The sequence below is a fragment of the Vombatus ursinus genome, unplaced genomic scaffold (genome assembly GCF_900497805.2).
Source record: "Vombatus ursinus unplaced genomic scaffold, bare-nosed wombat genome assembly UNPS02014786.1, whole genome shotgun sequence".
Lineage (NCBI taxonomy): Eukaryota > Metazoa > Chordata > Mammalia > Diprotodontia > Vombatidae > Vombatus > Vombatus ursinus.
In genome coordinates, this window is record NW_020954564.1 from 9516146 (window position 1) to 9540541 (window position 24396).

The 24396-nt window shown below is 36.5% G+C and overlaps 1 protein-coding gene across 1 annotated transcript in view; it reads right to left on the reverse strand.

Moving 5' to 3' along the window:
- The window catches only part of LOC114047345 (complement C5-like), a 120548-nt gene that overhangs the window by 72298 nt on the left and 23854 nt on the right, over positions 1–24396 (reverse strand). Inside the window, exons 10-20 of the mRNA XM_027868146.1 lie at positions 22957–23072; positions 20323–20508; positions 15652–15855; positions 14977–15186; positions 14685–14840; positions 11630–11759; positions 10583–10645; positions 8035–8229; positions 6107–6197; positions 3497–3570; positions 1345–1484 (exon numbers count right to left, since the gene is read on the reverse strand). Coding sequence (XP_027723947.1) covers positions 1345–1484; positions 3497–3570; positions 6107–6197; positions 8035–8229; positions 10583–10645; positions 11630–11759; positions 14685–14840; positions 14977–15186; positions 15652–15855; positions 20323–20508; positions 22957–23072 — 1565 coding nt within the window. The remainder of the gene's footprint in view (positions 1–1344; positions 1485–3496; positions 3571–6106; positions 6198–8034; positions 8230–10582; positions 10646–11629; positions 11760–14684; positions 14841–14976; positions 15187–15651; positions 15856–20322; positions 20509–22956; positions 23073–24396) is intronic.

Below are 24396 nucleotides of genomic sequence, written 5' to 3' on the forward strand. Positions count from 1 at the left end.
GAGAGGGAAAAGACTGTGGCAATGGTGATGCCTACAAAAGAAGAAAAGAAAAAAAGAAAAGAATCATTGAAACAGCTGAGAAAGTGCACGGAGGAGATGAGATGGTGGTTCAGAAGGAAGTAGAGGCAAGCAGGGCAGTTTTGAAAGTAATGGATTGGATTTATTTTGTAGATTTAAAAAAACAAGTGGTATGGAATAGAGGCTCACAGTTTCATGTGAAATCCTCTTTTGAGTTCTACTTTATACATAGAAATGTTCGTTTTGGGAGGTATTTGTTAAGTTTGGAATAGAAAATTTAAACTTTAAAAATCTGCATTAGAATCATTCAATTCAACGAGGTCCAATTCCACAAATATTCATTGAGCACTGTGTGGTATTGAGCAAAGGATACTGGGATTAAAATGAGAAGACTTGAGTTTGAGGCCAGACTCTGACACTTACTCATTAGGTGACATTAAACAAGTCACTTCCCTTCTCTTTAGTTTCCTCATCTATGAACTGAGTTTCTCACTTGCCGTGTACATGGGGTGGCCTAGATAGCCAATGCTATGCCTCCCAACTCTGAAATCCTACAGATGGAGAAGCAGAGGCCCAGAGGGACATAATGATTTACACAAAGTTATTGAGTTAGATAGTCATAACTAGAGCTCAGACTAGAGCCTAGAACACAAGAATCAAAAACATAGAATAATAACCCTTCCCATTTGTAAAGTCTGGTTTATGACATACTGTTAAATCTCTTACCTCCTTTGACTCTCACAATGACCATGCTGGGGGCTTGAATTGAAGCTTAGACATCTAGAGGTCATGTGATCCAACCCATTCTTTTTTTTTTTTTTTTCTTTTAACGGAGGGGAGAAAACAAAACCTGAGGCCCAGGGGGATTAAATGCATTGCCTGAGAATATATGGTTAGCAAGTGACAAAACCAGTACTCAAACCCAGTTTCTCTGATTCCAGGCCAAGTGCTTTCTCCACTCTACTGTGCTGTCTCTTCTATAATACTTCAAATATACTCTAAGGAACAGTGGAGTTGTAATCAGTTAAGGAAACATGTCAGAGAGGTACTACTTCAGAAGGGATTTGGAGAACATGACTGGAGGCAAAACTAAGAATAAAGATGAATGTCATCTCAAGTTCTTTTGCTGTGAAAAAGCATCCAGAGCACACTTTCCACTGCCCCCTCCCCCAAAGTGTATCTCTTATCCAAAGGGCTGAAAGATAAAATTCTTTGGATTGGATAAAATGTGCAGAGAAGGGCTAGACCTAGGCTTCCCAACCCTCAGCAGCTTGAAAGATTCCTTCTTATGTGTCCTTTTCATCAATAGTTAGAATCCCTACTCACCTTCATTTCAGAGCTCCTGTAGTTGTAAGCAGTTCCCTTCACTTGAATCTGTTCTCCTCTAACCACAGAGTAGGGAATATGCATCTCCAAAAAGACGTCTTTCAATACTTTTACCTGGAGTGGTTCGGCAACACATATACCTAAGAAACCCAATAGAATATGCAGCAATCTTATTAGGGAACTCAGATCACATTATCAATTCTAAAACATTTTACAAACATTCACTTTAATAATAATAATAATAAATAATAATAGCAATAGCAAGTGTTTTAGTAGCACTTTAAGGTTTGCAAAGCACTTTACATAGGTTATCTCATTTGATCTTCCAGACAACCCTATGAGGTAGGGACTATTATTATCCACATTTTACAGATGAGGAAACAGGCTTGAAGAGGTTAAGCAACTTGCTCAGGTTCACTTAACTACAGCCAAGTCTTCATTAGTGCAAACAACACATCCCCTTAACTGGTCGCATGTATTCAAAGTTGTACTATTTGAAGTTAAAATTATGTAAAACATAGTAATTGGTTCCAGCCCAGTGGAAACACAAGTGCTTAGGGTAGAATTTGAACTAAGGTCTGTCAACTGGACTGGAACTGGCCTCTAACCTATGGGTGGCCGGAGCCAAACAAAACAGGTTAGAGACAGGAGAGTAAGGGATCAAACAGAAATTTAATTTCAAAGTGAAGGAAATGACTTGCAAGCAAGGACATGTGCCAGAGCCCTGTCCCTAGTGGGTGGGACCTGAGGCTGTGTGGGGAGATCTCAAGACTTATACCAATGCTAGGTATAGGTGGCGCAGTGGATAGAGCACTAGCCCTGGATTCAGGAGGACTTGAGTTCAAATCCTGCCTCAGACACGTAACACTTACTAGATGTGTGACCCTGGGCAAGTTACTTAACCCCATTGCCTAGCCAAAAAAAGAAAAAAGAAAATAGAAAGACTTATACCAATGGCTATGCAGTGAGCTTAGCCCTGACAATGAAGGGTAATGGCAACAATGTGACAAGTTTGATTCACAGGCAGGGCTTCATGACCCAAACATGGGTACTACAGGTGCTTTTCCAAGCTCAGAGATCATCTGATGCTGGTGGGAAACAATTCTGGGATTTTGCTGTGGCTGTCATCAGCCAGAGGATGAACACAAAGGATTGTTGTTGTGCCAAGCTCAGGGTGCAGCCTGCTTACTGGGCCTGAGCTCTGGAAAACAATATGTTTCCTAATATCCTGACAGGTCTTTCTCACTACAAAATAAAACTCTAGCATGTAGCTGTCCTCAACATTTAAGGAGGAAGGTCAGGCCATATTCCTCCCTCCATTCCTCCCACATCCCTAAGATTTTTACTTAGTGACACATATTTTACGAATTTCCAGAATAATTTAATTTAAGTTACTGAGTGGTCATCACCAGTATCATGGTAAAGGTATTATATAAGATTCAAACAGAAGAAAGATTTCCAACTCACAGGGAGGCTCTTAAAAATATCAAGTGGGAATGAGTATGCTAACTTAAAATGTCCTCATCGCTAAAACTAAATAATTGTATGACCTTGGGAGAGTTGTTTTATCTTTATTTTAATTTTCTCTTCCATAAAATAGGTATAATGATTCATGCCCAGTTGTTGTGAAGCTCTAATAAGATAATGTATGCAAAGTGCTTTATAACTATAAAATATGTGAAGAATGAAGAAAGTTGAATCAGAACATCTCACCCCCAAATACGACCATTTAAAAAACCCCCAACAGAATCTGATAAGGACATAGATTGGAAGGAGATAGAAAGAAAACATAGAAGCAAATGGGATATTATTATTTTGTTAAAGTAATTAAAAGAGTAATTTTGTAATTTGAAAATTCTACATATGTATACATATATATGTGTATGCATGTATACATGCAAATGTATACATAAATGTTTTTCATTTGCCAAACCATAAATAATTTGGATTTTATGGTTTAAGGAATGATTTTATTCCTTGGTTTACTTGAACATTTTCTTGGACAATGATTATGTTTATAATAAAAATTACTTTAAAAATAACTATTATGCTTTTTATAGTCAGTTATTACTATCCAAGAGGAAACTGATATTTTATGAGATAACAAAAAGACACACCTCATGTTTGAAGTAAATTAGATAAAGCTGTTTACCTTTGTCTGAAATGCCAATAGCTCGAATCTCCCAAGTAGTTATGGAATCAGGTAGCGTCAATGGAAACCTGTACCTAAAGGTTCAGATGTTTCATGACATTCCTATACAATAGGAACTTAACTATCTGTAACCCAAAGCTGTCAAGTACTTAGAATTTTGCTTCCTTCCGCTATTAGGATAAGAATAAATTATAAGCTGACAAGTTCACACCAAGGATTTATTTTAAAAAGAAAAAAAAACTTCTAGGTCAATGTTCTAGTTTTAGAACATATTTGACTTACTCTCCTAGATTGTCTCTACCTTCAGTTCTGATGTGGTTTATAATGTGTTCCTGTTCAGAAGGATGGCTTGAGATTCTCAGCAATCAAATTAATATCAAAGAATGTTTAGTGTATTCTACTTGCTAAAGGCAGGGAAATGGAATGCTATATTTTGATCATATTCTCAACCACCTAGGCTGAAGGACTGAATTTCCCAGTTAAACCTGAGTGAACAAGAAAAATCAATTAATAGAATACAATATCTTCCTTGTTTCTTGGTTAAATGAAATTTTGTATGACTTACATTTCTTGGTAGGGAAATTCCCTCCTTTTATCTGAATTATGAAGAGATGGCATTGGACATACAGAGATAAATTCCAGTGTTGTAGAAAGAGGATAAGATGAACAAAAAAATCTGGGTTCTGTCTTAGTTTCTGCCATTAATTCATGGAGGCAGAGTGGCATAGTACATAGTACAACAGATGTGGATTCAAAAAGATCTATGTTCAAATCTCACTTTAAACACTTAACTAGCTATACAACCCTGGGCAAGTCACTTAACTTCCTTGGGTATTATTTCCTTTATGAGAAGGTTGGATTTAATGGCCTTTAAGATTGCTTCTAGCTCTAAATTTATGCTCCTATGAGTACAATGACTTTGAGAAAGTAATTTCACCTCTCAAAAGTTCAATATCATCATCTGTAAAACAAAGAAGTTGAACTAAATTATCTTTAAGGTTTCCAACAGTCTATATTCTATGTCATAACATTCTGTGTTTAGGCACCTTATAGGTCTCACATTTTATGCTCCAAAATCGTTTCTGATTTAACATTCAATTTATGCATTTGAACTGGATAAAGATCACTGTTGGGGAGTTAGTATTAGCTAAGGCTGTCTACTGAGCCTGAGCTATACAGTCCAGGGGGTATAAAAAATGAGGCCACTAAACCAGGTGTAAGATCCTTGTAGGCTGCATCTTGACCTAGAAAACTACATACTATCATTATCTATGTGCTATTATGTTCTTATTTATTTTGTTAAATATTTCCCAATTACATTTTAATCTGCTTTGGATCACACTTAGGAGGTGGTCCTCTGCCCCAACAGATATTGAAAGTTCTACAATGAGCTCAGATACTTTGTAATGTTATCTTGGCCCCAAACTACCTGGCTGATAAGGAAATGTATATTTTTAGGGGAGGGGGTGGCAATCGAAGTTAAATTACTTGCCCAGGGCCACATAGCTAGTAAGTGTCTGAGGTTAGATATGAACTGAGGAACTTCTGACTCCAGGACTGGTACTTTATCCATCTAGCTCCCCCAAAACATTTGTTTTTCACAATCAGGATAACACAAAATTTAGCAGCTTCTACATTAAGGAATCGGAGAGCTTGGAAGATGATATTCCAGAGGTCAAAGGAACTAGGATTACAACCAAGAATCACCTACCCAGTAAAACTGAATATAATCCTTCAGGGGGAAAAATGGAAATTCAGTGAAATAGAGGACTTTCAAGCATTCTTGATGAAAAGACCAGAGCTAAATAGAAAATTTGACTTTCAAATACAAGATTCAAGAGAAGTATGAAAAGGTAAACAAGGAAAAGAAATGTAAGGGACTTATTAAAGTTGAACTATTTACATTCCTATGTGGAAAAATGATATTTGTAAATCATGAGACTTTTCTCAGTGTTAGGGTAGTAAGAGGGAATATATATATATTATATATGTATATATATACATATATATAACAACAAAGGGCACAGGGTGAGTTGAATATGAAGGAATGATATCTAAAAAATAAAATTAAAGGATGAGAGAGGAATGTACTGAGAGAAGGAGAAAGGGAGAGGTAGAATGAGGTAAATCATCTCACAAAAAAGTGGGAAGAAAAACTTTTACCATGGAGGGGAAAAGGGGGAAGGTGAGAGGGAATGAATGAATCTTACTCTCATTGGATTTAGATTAAGGAGGGAATAACATACACACTCAATTGGGTATAGAAATCTATCTTACCCTAAAGGAAAATAGGGAGGAAGGGGATAAGAGAGGGAGGGATAATAGAAGGGAGGACAGATTGGGGGAGGGGGTAATCAGAAGCAAGCACTTTTGAGGAGGGACAAGGTCAAAGGAGAGAATAGAATAAATGGGGGTGGGATAGGATGAAGAGAAATATAGACAGTTTTTCATAACAACAAAAAAAGTTCATTTTTTTAAAAAGCACATTAGAAAGGGATGATGTCACTTTTTATTCTCAAAAGAACTGCTGATACATTCTTTAAGGCAATAACTTTCCAATTTTTGTATCCTTATAATATTTCCAAGAGTAAAATCAAAATACTACAATACCTTAAACGAACATTGTAGACTTCCCATAACCAACTTTCAGGAAAATAGCTTCGAATTTCTGGTTTGCCAATCCCCATCAGAGCCTTAAAATCTAAAAAAAAAAAAAAGTGTATTCAAAATATGTAAAAACAAATTAACATATTGTATATAGACATAACTTTTTAGCCTTAATCACTAGTCTCTTCTGGAATGTGAGTCATTTACTTAGTATCAAAATAGGATATGACTTAAATTTTAAAAAGACATGTTCGATAAATTAAATTTCTTTTCTAGTAGCACCTGGAATTTAAGAAATACAATAATTTTGAAATTGTAATAAATGAATTCCCATATACCTGAAATGATTCTAACACTATCTATCTCATGTTGTTGGCAAAATATTCTTCTCTTTAGCCAAGGACCTGTCTTCATATTTTACCCCCAAAATGAAGGCCACTCACTGTGAATACCCTTGTCTCTCCAAATCTAGATCTCAAAACTTCTCAATATCATCTCCTATTCTTCCTCCTTTGTTCCAGTCTTGGTAGAAGAGGTAGCCCCTTTTCTTGAGAAGATTGACCATTCTATCTGCAGCCCTAATCACATCCCTTCTTATCTACTACAGAAACTTACCCATTCAACTACCACCTGTTTCTCGAACATTCAATTTTTTCCTTACCCACTGTCTTCTTAACACATTCTACTTTCTGATCAACCTTACCTTCTTCTATTTCCTGTCTCCATGTCTTTGTGCACTCTCCTGCTTTACTTCCATCTATTAAAGCTTAGAACTGCACTAAGATTTCTGGGACACCCGTTTAACTCATCAGTGGCAAGGCTGAAACTAGAATACAGGTCTCCTGATGCCCAGTTCAGTTTACTCTTTTCATTTTGTCCTGAAGTCTCAAATCAAATGAAGTTATTTACATGAGACCTTTAAGGCTTAGAGTCTCAAGAAACCAAAAGGACAATTACAGAAAAGTATTTGAGGACTTTCTCTATGAACACTTAATGAGAGTTGTCATATGGAATAGAACTCTTAAGATGATTTCTATAGGCTTGCCTTTAACTGAATCAGCTAGTTAATAGAATCAAATCATTATTTCCAAAAAATCATTCTCATAACCAGAATCTATTTTCCCTTTAATTTTTATCACAGGGTTATCTAGTATTTAGGCATTGTTGAGATATGTAAGTTCACAGAATTTTATTCAAATAATAAATCATAAAACAACAGAACATTAGAGCTGAAAAGAACCTTGGGTTAAAGAACAGCATAGCTTAGAATGTATACCATAGATTTTTAGAACTGGAATGAATCTCAGAAAATCTAGTTTGGCCACCCTGTATTACCTTAGACAAGATACTTTGGACATCTGGACCTCAGTTTCCACATTTGGAAAATAGACAGTTTCTGAGGTTCTTTCTAGATCTAAGTTTTCTGAATCTAGGAAATTCTTCCCATTAAAATCAGCTTATGATTTTGCCTTCATGTATAAGTAATAAAGTTTGTTTTTTTTAAGTGATCTGAATTATGGTGCTGGTAGAGGTCAGAACAGTGTAGCTGTGTGTCATTTAGCAGGACTTTATATCTCAGCAAAGCTATTTGCTAGCTGAATGACACTGAACAAGGCATTCCAACTCCATCCAAGAGCCTTTCCACTTTGAGCCTCATTTTTTGCACCTGTAAAATGGAAATAACAATATCCCTCCTATCTATCTTTCAGGTTTGATTCAAGAAACAAACCAAATGAAATGTTTGTAAAAGTTCTTTTGTGATCATACAATGATATATAAAAGTAAGTTATCATTATTAATAATATATTTCTAAGGTCTGTGTTAGTTTGGCTATTATTGGTATTATTATCATCACCATTATTTTTTATCTTTGTGACATTTCTATGCTCCCAACTCTGAGATTAAAATTAGTATAAAGTTTTTGAACTTACAAATTCTTCCCAATAACAAAATTTTAATATTGTCTTCAGAACGTATTTGTGATGCCAAAAGACAGCAATTCTTGAATGCTTCAATGCAATACTTTCCCTCTTTAACTCTGGCAAGTCGTTGTTCACAGGTCTCATGGCTTTGATGGGCACCATCATAGCAGCATGACCGAACACGGAGGTTTTTGTACTTAGAAGCTGTAATCAATAACAGATGTGCACTTACTGAAGTCTCAATGCATTTTTAATTAAACTGCTATACATGTTTGTTTCTTACCAGAAAAACAGATGTCAAACATAAACAGAGCTGCCCTTAGAGGATTCTGGCTCAGGACAAATTATACCATGTGGTCCCCCATGATTCTCTCCATTTCTACCCCAGGACCTTCCACTGTCTCCCTTAACATTAATCCTGGTAACATTAACCTTAAACATTCAAAGAACCATCAAGAAAACAGCCTGAGGGGATGGTTAGGAGGTAGTAGAGATATAACAACACTGGAACATTTGGGAACATCCAGAAGTGAGAGGGAAGCTCTGCCTGATCTCTTCCCACCCCTATACTGACACCTGCACTTATGAAGTAGCATGAACAATAAAGAACTCTTAGGAGTGGGAGGATTCTGAGTCTGGCTGTTTGCCCTGGTGTTCCAGGGGCAGCGGGTACTCTGCATCTTCAGATTGCTGCCCTGGACCTTCTTGTATTTAATCACAAGAGAGGAAGAAAAGAAAGACTCTAGCATCCTCTGATGCTTTTTAATCTCTGTCTCTGGTTGGCTCAGCTGTCAGTCAGCATCAGTACAAACAGCATTGATAAACCAACCAATTAAAATCATCACTACATGACTTGACGATGATTATAGAATAGCTGAGGTCATTTGTTGAGTCTGAAAACTGTAGGGTATCAATAGTACTAAATTCCTGCCTACCATTTTGGTAAGGGGAGATAGGGAGAGATAGGCCCTTCTCACCAGCAGCCACAAACACTTTGGTTGGATCTGGGCCAGAAATGAATGTGTCAGTGGAGTTGCTGGTAACTTTGTCCTGATTTCACTTACTTTCCTGAAGTGGAGGAGGAAGAAGAAGAAAAGTAAGAGGAGGAGGAAGAAGATGAAGGGGAGGAGGAAGATAATAGTATTTTATTATTAGCAACCTTGGGAGGCTTTGTAGGGTTAGGGACTAAAGGGATTTTTTAAAAAGCTATGAAGTCAACTTCTTCCTAGGTAGTCTAAAAATCTGTTTTAAAGACTCATCTTCATTCATACAGAAAGGAGAAGGAGAAAGAGAAGAAGGAAGAGAAAGAGAGGAGGAAGAAGAGGAAAGGGATCAGTGATGCTATGAAAGCCACCCTCCTGATCTGATACCCAAGTTATGGCAGATCCTTGTCATCCTTCCAAGTTCAATACAAGGACACCTGGTTCTATTCAATACAACAAGGAGGCTCCATAATGTAGACAAGGGCCAGAGGTGGGAGTCTTACTCAGGTGTATCTGATGTGTTTCCTACCTCTGCCACAAGCAGAGGCACAAATTTGTCAGGTTGCTTGGGGTGTGAAAGTTTGCTTGTATGAAAGGTTCTAGGCATTGGAAAGTCCAGAAAAGGAAGGATATTGCAGGAAGAAGGATGTCTAGAGTAGAGGTGTCCAAAAGAAAGGTGAGGCCTAGAAAAGTTTAAAGGTTTTCTGGGTTTTCCACCTAGCACTAGACTGGGAGGAGGGTGGTGTAGTATGGCTCAGGGTATTGATTCACCATACCCATGCCTCTGGGGGGAGCTCCAGAGTTATTGTAGAACCCATGTTATACAATAGAGACCTTGTTTTTCTTTCTGGTTATGCCACTTATCTGCTAATGACTCATATTAGTGTGTGCGACTTACTAGCATATGGCCACAGTTTTGTTGCAAGTTACTTAACCTCCCTGAATCTTAGTCCCATCATAAAAAATGAGGATCATTATAATACTTGTGCTGCTGGACAGCTGGATCTAACTATTGTTTAGCTGCAAAGGAAGAAAGATACTTTTTTAGATGAGCAAGATCTAAAGTTTATAAAGCTATGGAGACTCAAGTAATCTAGGACTATTTATCCCAGATCAAGTTTCTTTAGCAAGAAGTAGATCACTTGATATACCTTAGCACTTCATACAGCTCTTATAAATTATAATTTAATTTATATTATATTTACCTATGTCAATGTCTTCTGTCCCTTACTGCATCATAAACTTAGACGGTAGAGACACATCTTATTTACCTCTGCATCTTCCTAGCACCCAACATAATATTTTCATTAAAGTAAATTTTAATTAATTATTGTCTAATGTTGATTATATAAAGGCTATGGTAAGTAAACAGGAATTCAAGTACATTAATTAACTAATTAATTCATCTTAAATTCATGTTAATACCACAGGGGGAAGTGCTCTGACAGTTTCTAGGGAATCTCACTTTTTATGTTTATAAATAAGGAAGGGGGGAATATAATTTTAAAATGTATCCAGTTTCCAAAATTATACAACCATATACTCTTTGTAATCCAACAAAATTTTCCGAGTACCTTGTTTATCAATTTCCTCTTTTAGATTTCTCTTTGGTCTGAGTATTTCCTTACAAGGCTTATCTGTTTTTAAGAAAGGGGAGGGAGGTAGAGAAAGAAAAAAATTTTAATACATTTTCTATGAAATTATCTATATTTTAAAATCATATTCAATATTTCAGGTTAAGATTTGTTTTTCATCATAAACTGTATCATTGCAGAAAAGTTCCTAAGCCTAAGGTAAGAATTCTATTTTATTTTTCATTTACTTATTTGTTCATTCATTCACTCATTTGTTTACTGCTACAATCATGTCATAGTATCTCAGATTTGGAGGTGTGGTTATGTTGGAGCCAGCTCAAACCAGCCCTCAAGAGTAGGTTGTTAAACTTTCACTTTACACAATTATTCCTCAAAAATGGCAAACACTTCAAACCAGGTCTTGATTTATTGATTTGCTGGTGATCTAGCTTTATAAAACAATGCTAGAGAAAATGTTAATAATACAGATTAAACTCAAAAGTGGGTCGTAGGTACATTTTTCCCCCAGAGACTCAATTCTTAATCATTCATTGACCAGTATACCTCTGCCTAGAAGAGGCCTAAGAGATCATTTGCTCCAGCACACATCAGAATAGGAAACTCTTCTACAATATCCCCAATAAGGGTTTGTCTAGCCTTCTGCTTAAAAAAAACTCTACTACCTTCCAAGACAGCTGATTTCACTTTCGAATTGCCTTGTCAGGAAGTTTTTCTTATACAGCTAAAATGTGCCTCTCTTCATCTTCCACCCCACGATTCCTTATTCTGTGCTGTGGGACCAAGCAATCCAAACACACTCTCTCTTCCATATGATGGCTTGTTAAATACTGGAAGACAGCTACTATGTCCCTCCCCTCCTTAATTTGCTCTTCTCCAGCTTAAATATCTCTACTTCCATTAACCAGTCTTTGTATGACATATTCTTCCTCGTCTCCATTATCGTGAAAACATTAAAAACAATAAAATCATGGTCCACTAAAAAGATAAATCCAAATGTAATCATAGAATAAATTATGAACACATTACCATTTTCTTGTGAGTCTTTTGTGTTAGCGTTGGTAAGAAATGTAAGTCCTGCTAAATGAAACACATCTGCACTGTCCTGACCTCCACCAGCACCACACCCCTGGTCACTTTTTTCAAAAACTCGCATTACCTATAACAAGAAGGCAAAATCATGAGCTGATTTTAATAGGGGAAGTTTCATAGATTCTGAAAACTTAGAACTGGCAGGAATCTCAGAAATTGTTTAATCCATTTTCCAGACATGGAAACTGAGGAACAGAGAGTTGAAGTGTCTTATCCAAGGTAATACAGAGTATCCCAAAAGTCTTAAAGCTTTATTAAACTTTAATATTTATATTAATATAAATAAATGCAATAATAATACAAATAAAAATAATATAAATTAATTTATTAGAATAAATTTATTACCTAGCTATTAAAACTTAAAATTAAACTAAGACTTTAGGGACATCCTATATAACTAGTCAGTGTCAAGGCTAGAATCAGAACCCAGGTATTCTGACTCCCAGGTCAGTGCACTCTTTTTTTCATTGTGTCCTAAAGCCTCATAGCAAATGTACTTATTCACATGAGGTCCTAAAGGCTAGGAATCTCAATAAAACAGTTGCTTGTTCTTCCTTCTCAAAGAGGACCAATGACATCATGAGGGTGATGTCTTGGCTTGAAAGTGAATTGGATTTAAGTGAGACAGAGCTGCACAAAGCCATCAGTCTCCCTCTCTCCTCCAGGGTCATCTGAATCCAGCAGCAAGACATAGCCCAGGACGACTGGAGATCACCCCAGATGCAATGGGAGCCCTTGGCCTTTTTAAGCTAAGGTGTTTCCCAGATCTCAGTTTGGCTGAGGCAACACCTATTCAGCGATTTAAGGCTAGATAAGAAATGAGGCAAAAGATGGCCAAGTTTGCCTACTCAAAAAAAAAATAATAATAATAATCAAACTGGGAGGGGAACACCCTTAGGGTTTCTGGCCAAAACAGAGACAATTGTTATTTATACAAAGACCAAAGATACAAATACAAAAAAAATGAATCCCTCTAGAGTCTCAGGGAACTTGAATTCTATAGCATTTTAAGCTTTACAAAAATCTTTTCTCATAGTAACCCAGGAAGAGAAGTCTTGCATTTTGCATGTGAGAAAACTGAAACTCAGCAGGTCGAATCGCCTTGTCTGCTGTCATAGGGACTAACAAGTGTCAGAGTCAGAATTTGAACTCATGTCCTCTGATTCCTAGGCTGGCTGTCTTCCCACTAGACCTTCTAAGCTTTAGTGCTTTTAACTGATCTAGTTAGTTAATAAAACAAAACTACCATTTCCAAAAATTCTCACAACAGGCATCTACTTCTTCCTTAATTTTGAACATAGGTATCTCTAGTATTTGAGGAATTCACAATGTTTTATCCAAGTAATAGATTATAAACATAAAATATTAGAGCTGGAGACAATTGTGGGTCATAGAATGGTATAAGAGAGCATACACCACAGAATTTTATAAGTGCAAAGAATCTTAATCTAGTTTGGGTGATTAATTCCTTCTCAAAACCATAAAGTAAATATTTATTTCAGGGAGTGTTTTATAGCCATAATGCCTCCTTTGCAACATAAAGAGGCAACATGGTATAGTGAATAGGAATTTGGTACTATAATTAGGAAAAACTGATTTTAAGCCAACTTCTAACACAAACTAGATGTGTGATTCTGGGCAAATAATTTAAGCCATCAGTTCCCCATGCAGTTCTCTAGGTCTATAAATTACAGATGAGCTGCCTATTTATCATCATCAGAATAGGTTTTCATACAGAGAGTTCTCTACACTGATGAAATACTAGATCCAAAGCCCTGCCCTCCAAAGAAGCTTCCAGAATACACCTCTACTCTAAAATCTTCCCTACTTCATCTCTCAGACTGAAGACTGATGCAAAATCCCAGTCTAATAAATAATAGACTTGTCTTAACAGCTTGTTGATTTATACTTTGAATTAGGGAAGTAACAAAATAATTATATGTTTGTTTAAAAACTAGAGTTAATTAAGGCCTTATTTAGTCCAACAGATATTTCCTTAAACAGAGCAAGTAAAAATATTGCAAAATCCTTGAAATCAAATTAATGGGAATTGGCATAAATGATATTTATTACTTTGCTAGATAAACAATAGTAACAACTTCTATTCTTTTTTTTTTCGAGAGAGGATGCATTTTAGTTCTTCTTTAAGGCAAATTTTCCTGAGGAAAGCTCAACATGTATCAACAGAGCTCACTAAAATATAATTTTGAGGATTACTTGATTAATGTAATGAATGTAAAAATACCAACAGTATTTCTCAGGCCAAATCAATCTACTTACATATCTAAAATTGCCATGTTGTCATCTACATTGACTATCCCCAAGTCTTGTACTCATTTTGTTACCAGGTCTCTTTAAATATTTTTTTTTAATTTTTGCCCACAAATATCCTTTCCTCTTAGCTCCTAACTCTCAGAATGTCTTTATTTTCATGAGATCTCAGATTTTTTCTTCTTTTCTCAAATAATTGCCAGTTCCAAATTTTTTAATTAAAGAATATTCCCCTTCATTCCTTATTCCCTATCCTTTCCTTAATTTTTGGAAATGTTTTTAGGCAGACTCCTACCTGCAGTAGATGACTGGACTAAATGATATCTCAGGTCCCTTCCAATTATATGATCTGATCTTAAGGACTCCAGAAGGGGCAGTGCAGTGGTTAGAGCACTGCACTTGGAGTCAGGAAAATCTAAATTCAAATCTGGCCTCAAATACTTACTATTTGTGTGCCCCTGGGCAAGTCATGTAACCTTTCTCAGCCTCAGTTTCCTCTTCTGTAAAATGGGGATAATAACAGCACCTATCTCCCAGGGTTATTGTTAAGATAAAATGAAATAATATGATAATATTTGTAAAGGGCTTCCCAAACTTTAAATCACTATATAAATGCTAGCTATTATTATTCATTAATAAAAATTATTATTATTATATTATTTCTGAAACACAGTCCTAAGCCACACTACAATCATATGAATGATGCATTACCATACTTAACTCTTTTCATATCCTGGGGTTTCTGGAGTTTTCCTTTGACTCCATAGATGGCCATGTCCATAGCTGATAAAGCAACCCAAGAATTCTCCTGTGTTACCAAATTAAGAGAGAGGACTTGTCCAGGAGAAAATACATTTTCACTTCTTGACAGCTGAACCTAAAAGGTAATTTGAAATAAGAAAAGATTATCCAAAGAAAGCCACATTTTTTGGAGAGTACCATATTGAAACACATAGGTTGGTCATTGAAGTAGAGAGCTGGCTCCTGAAGAAAATAGACCAAGAGATACTTACCTGAAGGTCATTGCCACATTTTTCTTCCACATCTAACCAGACTGAATCAGCTACTAATTCTGCCCTGTTTTCTCCTGTCACAAGGTAATAGACCAGAAGCCGGGCTGAAGGAACCATGTCCTGAGTTATTGGAATGTTTAGACTTTGGTAAGTTAAATGTTCAAGCCTCTCTCTGGTCCCAAAATTAACTATTTTCCCCTTGGATAAAACCTAAAAGAGAAACAAAATAAAGATGTAGCTTTATTTATAAAGAATGAGGCTTGCCATTCACATAAAATTGTTCAAATGTTAAGGACAGCCTTTTTAAATTTATTTTTAAAATAGAGATCATCAAGTTTCATTAAATGTACAGGACTTGGGTTCTCTAATCACCATTGTAACTACTGTAGTGAAAATATGAATAGATTCCTTTTGTGGTGTTCTTATCATTGAAACAGTGAGATTCTTGAGATTGAGAAATGTTAGGGCAAAAGTAGGTGCCCAATATTTATTACTGACTAATAATTGACTAAATCACCATGTAACCTCTCACACAAAGAGGTCCTGGGTCCAGGTCAGACAAAATAGGATGAAAAGTTAGTCAAGCTATTTACCTGTAATGGATCATTTGAAAGCTATTCTCTAAAAACACAGTGAAATGTCTCATGGGAGTAAATAGACATTTGCTGTACTTACCAAGTAACTATAGAAGGCTATTTTGTCAATATATGGACTTTTAGGTTTAACAGTAATGCTTAAGTGGTCTCCTACAAGTAAAGGTTTGAAGTTTTCTGTCCAGTCAATATAAAGGTAACTTTTGCTGAGGGATGAATATGCTACCGCTCTATATTCTTTGAAAGCTTGGTTTTCTTCTGCAAGATTAGGGTCTTCAGTTCTGACCTAATAAAAGAGAAAAGAGGGAGGTGAGGATATTACAAAGAGGTGTAAGACTATAATGTTAGAAAAACACAATTTTCACATCAAAAATGAGAAAGGACAACTTGCAACAATCGAAGAGGAGTAAAACTGATCATATAGAGGAAATAAAAGCATACTTAAATAAATACTTAGATTAACAAAGAAAAATAGGCCATATAAATAACCCATTAACAGAAAGAAAGAGAAAAAAAAACCTTAAACAAGCCGTAAATAAACTCCTAAAGGGGAAAATACTATAGGACTAGCTGACTTAACAAGTGAATTCTATCAAATGTTTAAAGAACAATTAGTTCCAATGCTGTCAGTCAGTCAATAAACATTTATTAAATGGCTACTATGTGAGAGATGCTGGGCTAAATGCTAAGGATACATAAACTGCTTGCAACAATAAGAAAAGCAGGAACCCTGCCAATCTCTTTCTGATACAAATGTGGTCTTAATAACTAAATCAAGGAGAAGCAAATCAGAGAAAGAAAAATATAGACCAATGCCCTAATAAATATTGATGTAAAGTTTTTCAATAAAATATTAGCAAGTAGTTAAATTTAGCAACAAGTAGAAATAAATTTAGCAATAATTAAATTTTCAATAAAATTTTGCAAGTAGGTTAAAATAACAGATTAGAAAGATGATATAATATAACTAGGTTGGTTTTATGACAGGAATTCAGAGTTGGTTTAGCATAAGGAAGTCTAGAAACATAATAAACCATGTTATAATATAAATAATAAAAACTATATGATTATGTAAATAGATACTGAAAAGGCTCTTGACAAACCCAGCACATAGTTCTATTAAAACTCTAGAAACATAGGAATAAATGGACCTTTCCTCAGTATAATAAATAATATTTCCCTAAATTTCAGAGCAAACACTATATGCAGTAGGGGAAAAAAGGCCTTTCCAATAAGATTGGGGTAAAGCAAGAATGACCATTACCACCACCGCTATTTAATGTGGAACTGGAAATGCTAGCAATAGGAATAAAACAAGAAAAAGAAATTGAGGGCATAAGCTGGGCAAAGAGAACACAAAATTGTTGCTTTTTACAGATGGTATGATGATAGACTTAGAGAGTCAATTAAAATTAATTGAATTCTTAATTTCAACCCAGTTGCATATATAGATCTATCTATATAGCTCTATATATACATATATAGATATACAGATATCAACAAATCTGTATATATTGGTATAGTTCTAACTATATAGAGAGGGGAATGTTGATAATTTATATGGATTCGTCTTACATTCTGAAACTTGGTTAAAATTATTTTAATTAATCTATAGATAGATATATGTATATATCTAGATAGATGTATATATCTAGATATCTAGATAAATATATATATATCTAGATACAGCTATATCCATATATAGATATATAGATACATATCTAGATCTACATAGATCTGGATATATAGAGGAATGTTGATAATCTGTGTGTGTGTGTGTGTGTATGTGTGTGTGAAAGAGAGAGAAAGAGAGAGACAGAGAGAGAGAGAAAGCTAGAACTCTAATCTATGCAATGATAAAATGAGTCCGAAAGAATGAAGATGAACCGTACCACTCACCTCCTGACTGAGAGGTGAGGAAATTAAAATGCAGAGAGAGACAGGCATTTTTAGACATGGATAACATAGCTATTTGTTTTGCCAGACTATATAGATTTTTTTTTTGGCTCAATAGAGGAGCTGAGGGCAATAGGAAAGACAGAGTAATCAAAAATATTTATTTTAAAAAATACAGAGAATGGGGCAGTGAGGTGGTGAAGTGGGTAGAGCTCTGGCCTTGGAGTCAGGAGGACCTGAGTTCAAATCTGCCCTCAGACACTTGACACAGACACTAGCTCTGTGACCCTGGGCAAGTCACTTAACCCTGATTGCCTCACCAAAAAAAAAAAAAAATGAAGGAATAAAAAATACAAAGAAGGGGAGATGACTATGATGTTAATGGTTTCCACCAATGTATCTTTTTTTAATCCAAATATCTATATCTGCCTTAATTTTTAGATTTCACAACACCTCATATGAAAGAAGAGGAAGAAATAACAGTTTCATTGTTTTAACAGCTGGGCAAACTGTAATACTAAGTAACTTTACCAAGGCCACAGAGGAGGAAAAAAAAGAATGTGAGGAGAGGCCCAAGAAACCTAAAACAGCAGAGACAGGTGAAGTTGAAAGAGAAGAAAATTCCTTGAATAAAGTTTGGCAAACTATCAAAAGTAGTGTATCTGACTATTATGGATATGTTTTGCATGACTACACATGTATATCCTATATTGAATTGCTTGCCTTCTCAAGGGGGTGGGGGGGAGAAAGGAAGGGAGAGAGTTTGGAACTCAAAGTTTTAAAAACGAACGTTAAAAATTGTTTTTACATGTTAATTGGAGAAAAATAAAATACTAAACAAAAGCTTTAAAAAAAAAAGTAGTGTATCATGGTGGAGTTGATAGGGCACTAGACTTGGAATCAGAAAGATTTGGATTCAAACCCTTCCTCATTCACTACTAGCTGTGTGACCGTCAGCAAGTCTTTTAACCTCTGTGCACCAGGTTGTTTCTGTTCATTTGTGTCCAATTCTTCATGATCCCATGGGGTTTTCTTGGCAAAACTGGAGCAGTTTGCCATTTCTCTCTCCAATGTGTCCCCATTTTACAGATGGGGAACTGAAGTGAATAGGGATTAAGTAATTTGCCCAGAGTCACACAGCTAGTGTCTGAAGCCACCTTTGAACTCAGATCTTCCTGACTCCAGGCCTGGTGCTCTATCCATTGCACCACCTAGCTGTCCATGAATCAAGTTACTCATCTTTAAAATTAAGGGGTTGGACTAATGACCTCTAAGGTCCATTGCAGCTCTCAATCTATGGTCCTATAATCCTAAATTGTAGACTGCTGTTCTTCTGGTGGGTAGGAAGGATATATAGAAGGTTAATTGTAGAGTTAGAGGATCTGAATTGGACTACTGGCTTTATTACTTATTAGCCTTGGGACTTAAGGCAAATCATTTAACCTCTTTGGGGATCAGCTACAAAATGAACAGGGGGACTAGATCAGTGTTTTTTAACCTGAGGTCTATAAATTTGTATTTTTTAAAAAAAATTAATAACTACATTGTAACATAATTGGTTTCATTTATAATCTTATATATTTCATTTCATACATTTGAAAACATTGTTCTGAGAAGGAAGAGGTCCATAGGCTTCACCAGAATGTCAAAGGGGTCCATGACACACACACAAAAATTAAAAACCTTTGGATTAAAGGATCTCTAAGTTTTCTTCTTCTTTTGAATCTATGGCTTCATGGACCTATGCTTCTTCAGAACTGGCAAGGGGAAGGTGGTCATGCCTATTTATTAAACCCCTCAGAGTAAAGAAGAGCAGCTAGATCAACATTTGCCTGGGTAAGCAAAATAACAATAATAAATAATCATGTTAACTGACATCTATATGGTGCTTTGAAGTTTGTACAATACTTTATATACTTTATATTATCTATGGAAGCGACCATGTCAACTACCCACCACACACTTTCATTTAATCTGCCTTATTGACATTTTCTCCATCACTTTCTTAAGTCAAAACAATCAACAAAAGAATAAATCAAGCCCTAATTTGTGCCATTTGCTGATTTCTGAGGTGTAAATGCTCTCTCTGAAAATTAAACAATCAACTTTTACAAGCTAGCTACAGCTGGCTCCGGCATGCTCCTACTTTCAAGGGAGGGGTGGGAAGTGACAGTATTTCTCAAAAGAAAGGAAATACAAACTGACTGCAGACTACCTTTTTGATGTATTGTAGGTTGCCAGCCCCCATTCTGCCGATTTTTTATTTTCATCTTGAAATGTAAATATTATTTGCTGTTGAAGATGATAATCTTGATCAAGGTCAAAGGAAAAATAGTTCATCCTATTGAGAGGGAGAGGAGAGAAAGAGATAGACAGACAAACAGAGACAGAGAGGAGAGAAGAGAGGGAGAAAGAAGGAGAGACAGAGAGAGCAGGGGGGGGTGGAGAGGGAGAGGAGAGGATCACTTTAGACTTTCTCCCCCTCCCCCATTCTGTCATGGTAAGGAGCAACTGATGGAAAAAAGAGTCTACTACTTAGAATTACAACAGTTTAGAATTTAAAACTCCACTTTCCATAACCACCATTTCATCAGACTTCTTCTGAGTCTCATAAGGACAGGAGGTGGCAATAGGAGAAATCATTTACCAAGTACATTTGATGAATTTATACCCCTTAAGGTTTGTTCAGCCAACTAAACTGTGGCTCCCATTCCCACATGTTTAATGTAAAATTGCAGAGCTGTTCACTTGCCTCATGTATAAAAATTTCCCATCTGTTTTGCACACCAGCCAAAACACACAGTCAGAAAGTACATACTGTACTAGAAAGCACAACCGTTAGGAGAATTCTACTCACGTTAAACTCCAGCGTTGTCACATGAGATGGAAGATTAACCACAAACAAAGCTACTCCATTATTTTGATGGGTGGTACTTCTCTGGGGCTCTTTTTGGGTCTCTTCCTGATTTTCATCAATTGCTTTTGCATTCAGGGTTATCACAACCCCTCCTACAAATTGGTCAAGTGGATCCTTCACCTGAACCTAAATGCCAGAAGTGCCAAAATCCAGGTGAAGTGATACCATTTCTTTAAAAGCATACAAAACCCTTATTTCTCTAACCATTGTGCTATCTTCCTATTTCAGAGGACAAAATGCTCACCACTTGATTAAATAGAAGGATCTTCAATTTACAGCAAGAGAAATTAACTATTTAATTCTTCTTAAATAGACCTTCAGTCTTGGGGACTCCGAGCATTCACAATAATATTTCATAGTATGGCAGGGCTGGAAGGAAATTTAGAGACAATCTGGTCCAACCTCCTCCCTGCGTTTTACAGATTAGAAAGATGGAACACAAAAAGTTACGATAATTTGCTCAAAGTCACAGCCCAAATATGTAGCAGAGCCAGGATTAGAACCCAGGTCTCCTGACTCCTCATCCAACATTCTCTCTACTGCTTTCATTTATGATCATTCCCCTTGACTCACTTTGTTGTTTGCATGTTGTCCCCTCTGTTAGACTGTCGGCTTCTGGAGGGCAGGGACTCTTTTTAGCCTTTTTTAGCCTCAGCACTTAGCTCAGTGCCTGACACATAGTGGGTGCTTAATAAATACTTATTGCCATCATACAACAGAACTTTCATACTAAGAAAAGAGTGCACCAGGGGATCAGCAGATAAGCAGCTCTGATACCTGACAGCAGCAGTCTTTCTTTTACCCAATTTAGTCTTGAGTGAAAGGGAGAATGAAGTCCTTGGAAGACAAATCTCTGATTGTAACAATGAAAGAATTTTCCCTCCTCCATCTCACTCCCCTGCAAATATGCATTGTTTCAATAAATTGACACCTATCAATCTACCTTTTAAAAAAATTGATTGAGAGGGGCTCACATCAGAAAAAAGAAATAATTTAGTGTAAAGGAGGTTTTTTGGGGGGAGGGAGGGTGATAGATGGGGCTGTCTTTTAGAGAGGAAAAATATAACACATTCCACTCATCTATTTTTAAAATAAAGACTGGGAATATAAGAAAGAAAACAAGTATTTATTAAGAGCTGCTATGTGCCAGGGACTGTGCTAAGTGCTTTGCAAATATTATCTCATTTGATCTTCCCAACAACCCTGGGAAGTAGTTGATGTTGTTATCCCTATTTTATAGTTGAAGAAACTGAGGCAGGCAGAGGTTACTATCCCTTAGGGAAAATCACTTAGACTTTCTCAGAGTTACACAAAGCTAATGTCTGAGGCCACATTTGAACTCAGGTCTTCATGACTCCAGGCCCAGTACTCTACCCACTGTGCCACCTAGCTGCCTACAACAATATAGCTAATAAATTTAATTCAGTTCACAAAATTGCAAGCTCTATTATCCTGGGCATTTAAAGGAAAAGGACAAAGGGAAGAGGAAAGTAGGAAGGAAGAACGGAAGATAGACCTACAGAGATAAAGAAATAGAGAAAGGCAAGACAAAGAGAGCCAGACACGGTGAGAGAAACAAGTAGCAAGGCAGAGAAGAGACTAAAAGACACAGCAAGTGACGGAGAGATGTAGAGGGCCGGACAGAGAGGCCTGCAAATAGACACATAGAAATGTATGTACAGGGAGAAACACACAGGGAAAGAAGCACATTCAAAGAGAAAAACACAGAAAAGACAGGAGAAAGGTAAGCCTTGTACTTTCCCTGAAAGCATTTCCACCTTAATGGCTTTATAGGAATTTACTGCCAAAGACTCTTAAAGGATATGGAGTCTTCTAACTGCCAGCATATCTGATGCTGTTTCTTAGCATTTGCTTCAGGGATTGGATCTGGGCCAGAGTTTTCCCATCCCTGTAGTAAATGCTTATTCCTTTCCCTTCCCCTTTCCTTGTCCTAGACAACACCGGGCTAGAGGTACTCCTTGTTCCACTCTTGCTCCACGCTTAATCCAATCCCATTTAGAAGGAGTGTGTGTGCGTGTGTGCGTGTGTGTGTGTGTGTGTGTATGTGTGTGTGCGCGCGCGCGTGTGTGTGTGTGTGTGTGTGTGTGTGTGTGTGTGTGTGTGTGGCTATTTTGTGCAAAGGGCCAGCTAGATGGTGCAGTGGATAGAGTTCCAGACCTGGAGTCAGAAAAACTCATCTTCTTAAGTTCAGAGCTGGCCTCAGACACTTACTAGCTGTGTGATCCTGGGCAAGTCACTTAACCCTGTTTGCCTCAGTTTCCTCATCTATAAAATGAGATCGAGAAGGAAATGGCAGACCAAATCAGTATCTTTGCCAAGAAAACCTCAAATGGGGTCATGAAGAATCAGGCAGGACTGAAAAATGACCGAACAACAAAACTCTGTGAGGAAGAAAATTGTCTCTATTGGATAGCTATTCTGTGCACTCTATTTCTTTAGATTTTTGCCCCATTTTTACTACTCCCTCCCCTCTCCACTGCCTTCCATGATAAGGTAGAAGTAGCTGCATGTATATTTTTTTTAATATAACTGTGTATTTAAAAATCATTTCACCTTGATGGGAAATGGTATCCCAGGCTTCAAGAAAAGAGGAGTAGCAATCAAATTCAATTGGTAGGGAGACAGGACATATTTAATTCCAGGTACTTCAGCTTCTTCATAAAATCCACCTAATGATCAATCAATAAGCATTTATAAACAACATTATCTCCCATCCTTGGGATGTTTTTATAATGTACAATGGAGTGGAATGATCTTCCTGGATACACTCTCCATCTCTCTCTATTTTACATATGCATATGGTCCAGTCATTTAGTCGTTCAATTATATGTTCAATCAATAAACCACTTTGTACATTTATTAAGTACTTGCTAAATGTATAACCTCATAGCACGCATTGCGATTAATGTAATGCCCATTTCTTACATCACATCTCTCATGAAGCTTTCCATGACCCACATGCCAGATGTAGCTCTTTCCTCCTTTGTTTACATATTGTAGAGCCTACTATAATATAAGCTCTTGGAGGCCAGAGAGTGCTTCATTTTTTGTCTTGGTATCCCTAGTTAAGCACAATGTTTTGTGTATAATTAATAATAAATGTTTATTGAATTGTTGAATTAATGTTGTATCTTATACCCCTCTCCTGGGACTTTTACATTCAATCTTATATTATAGCTGTTTCAGTTTATATCATTTCCATTCATAGAACAGAGGAACAATAAGATATAAGATTCTTGATAGCAGCACCAAGAATATTGTGTGACACATAGTAGTTGCTTAATGAAATGTTTAAATAACTGATTGATCAGTTGGTTGATGGAACATAGATCTGGAGCCTGAATGGGACCTTAATTCCAGCTCAATCCTCACACTTTAAAGTTGAGGAAATCAAAGTCAGGAGGGGTTAAGTAACTAGCCCACAGTTATACACATCCTAAATAGCAGAACTGGGATTTGGACTCAGGTCTTCTGACTAAAAATTCAGCCATTTTTCTGTTATGTCATCTAAGTTCCATCAGTGCAGGGCATATATGTTTATTTTCTTGTATCCCTCTTGATGTACTCAACATAATGTTGGGAGTATAGTTAAGTACTTAGTAAATACTCATTGGCTATTTAGTTGAATGAATGAGGAAAGCAGAAGACAAGTTTCCTGTCCTCAACAACTTTACTGTTCAGCTGGGAAGTCACATGGGTAAAACAACTGGATTCCAAACAACAAATGAAACAATCGATTCCAAGTTAATGTCTAAGCAAAACAAATAATAGTGTGGTATATAATGAGTGGTAGTGCTTTTAACAGATGAGGAGGTTGAGTCTGAGAGGTGCAGTTTTAGAAGAAAAGGGCATTCAGTCAGTCATTTGATAAACGTTAAGTGCCTACTGTGTGCCAGACACTGTGCTAAGAGATGAGGATATAAAGAAAAGCAAAAGATAGTCCCTGCCCTCAAGGAGTTCACAGTTTAATGGAAGAGACAACATGCAAACAAT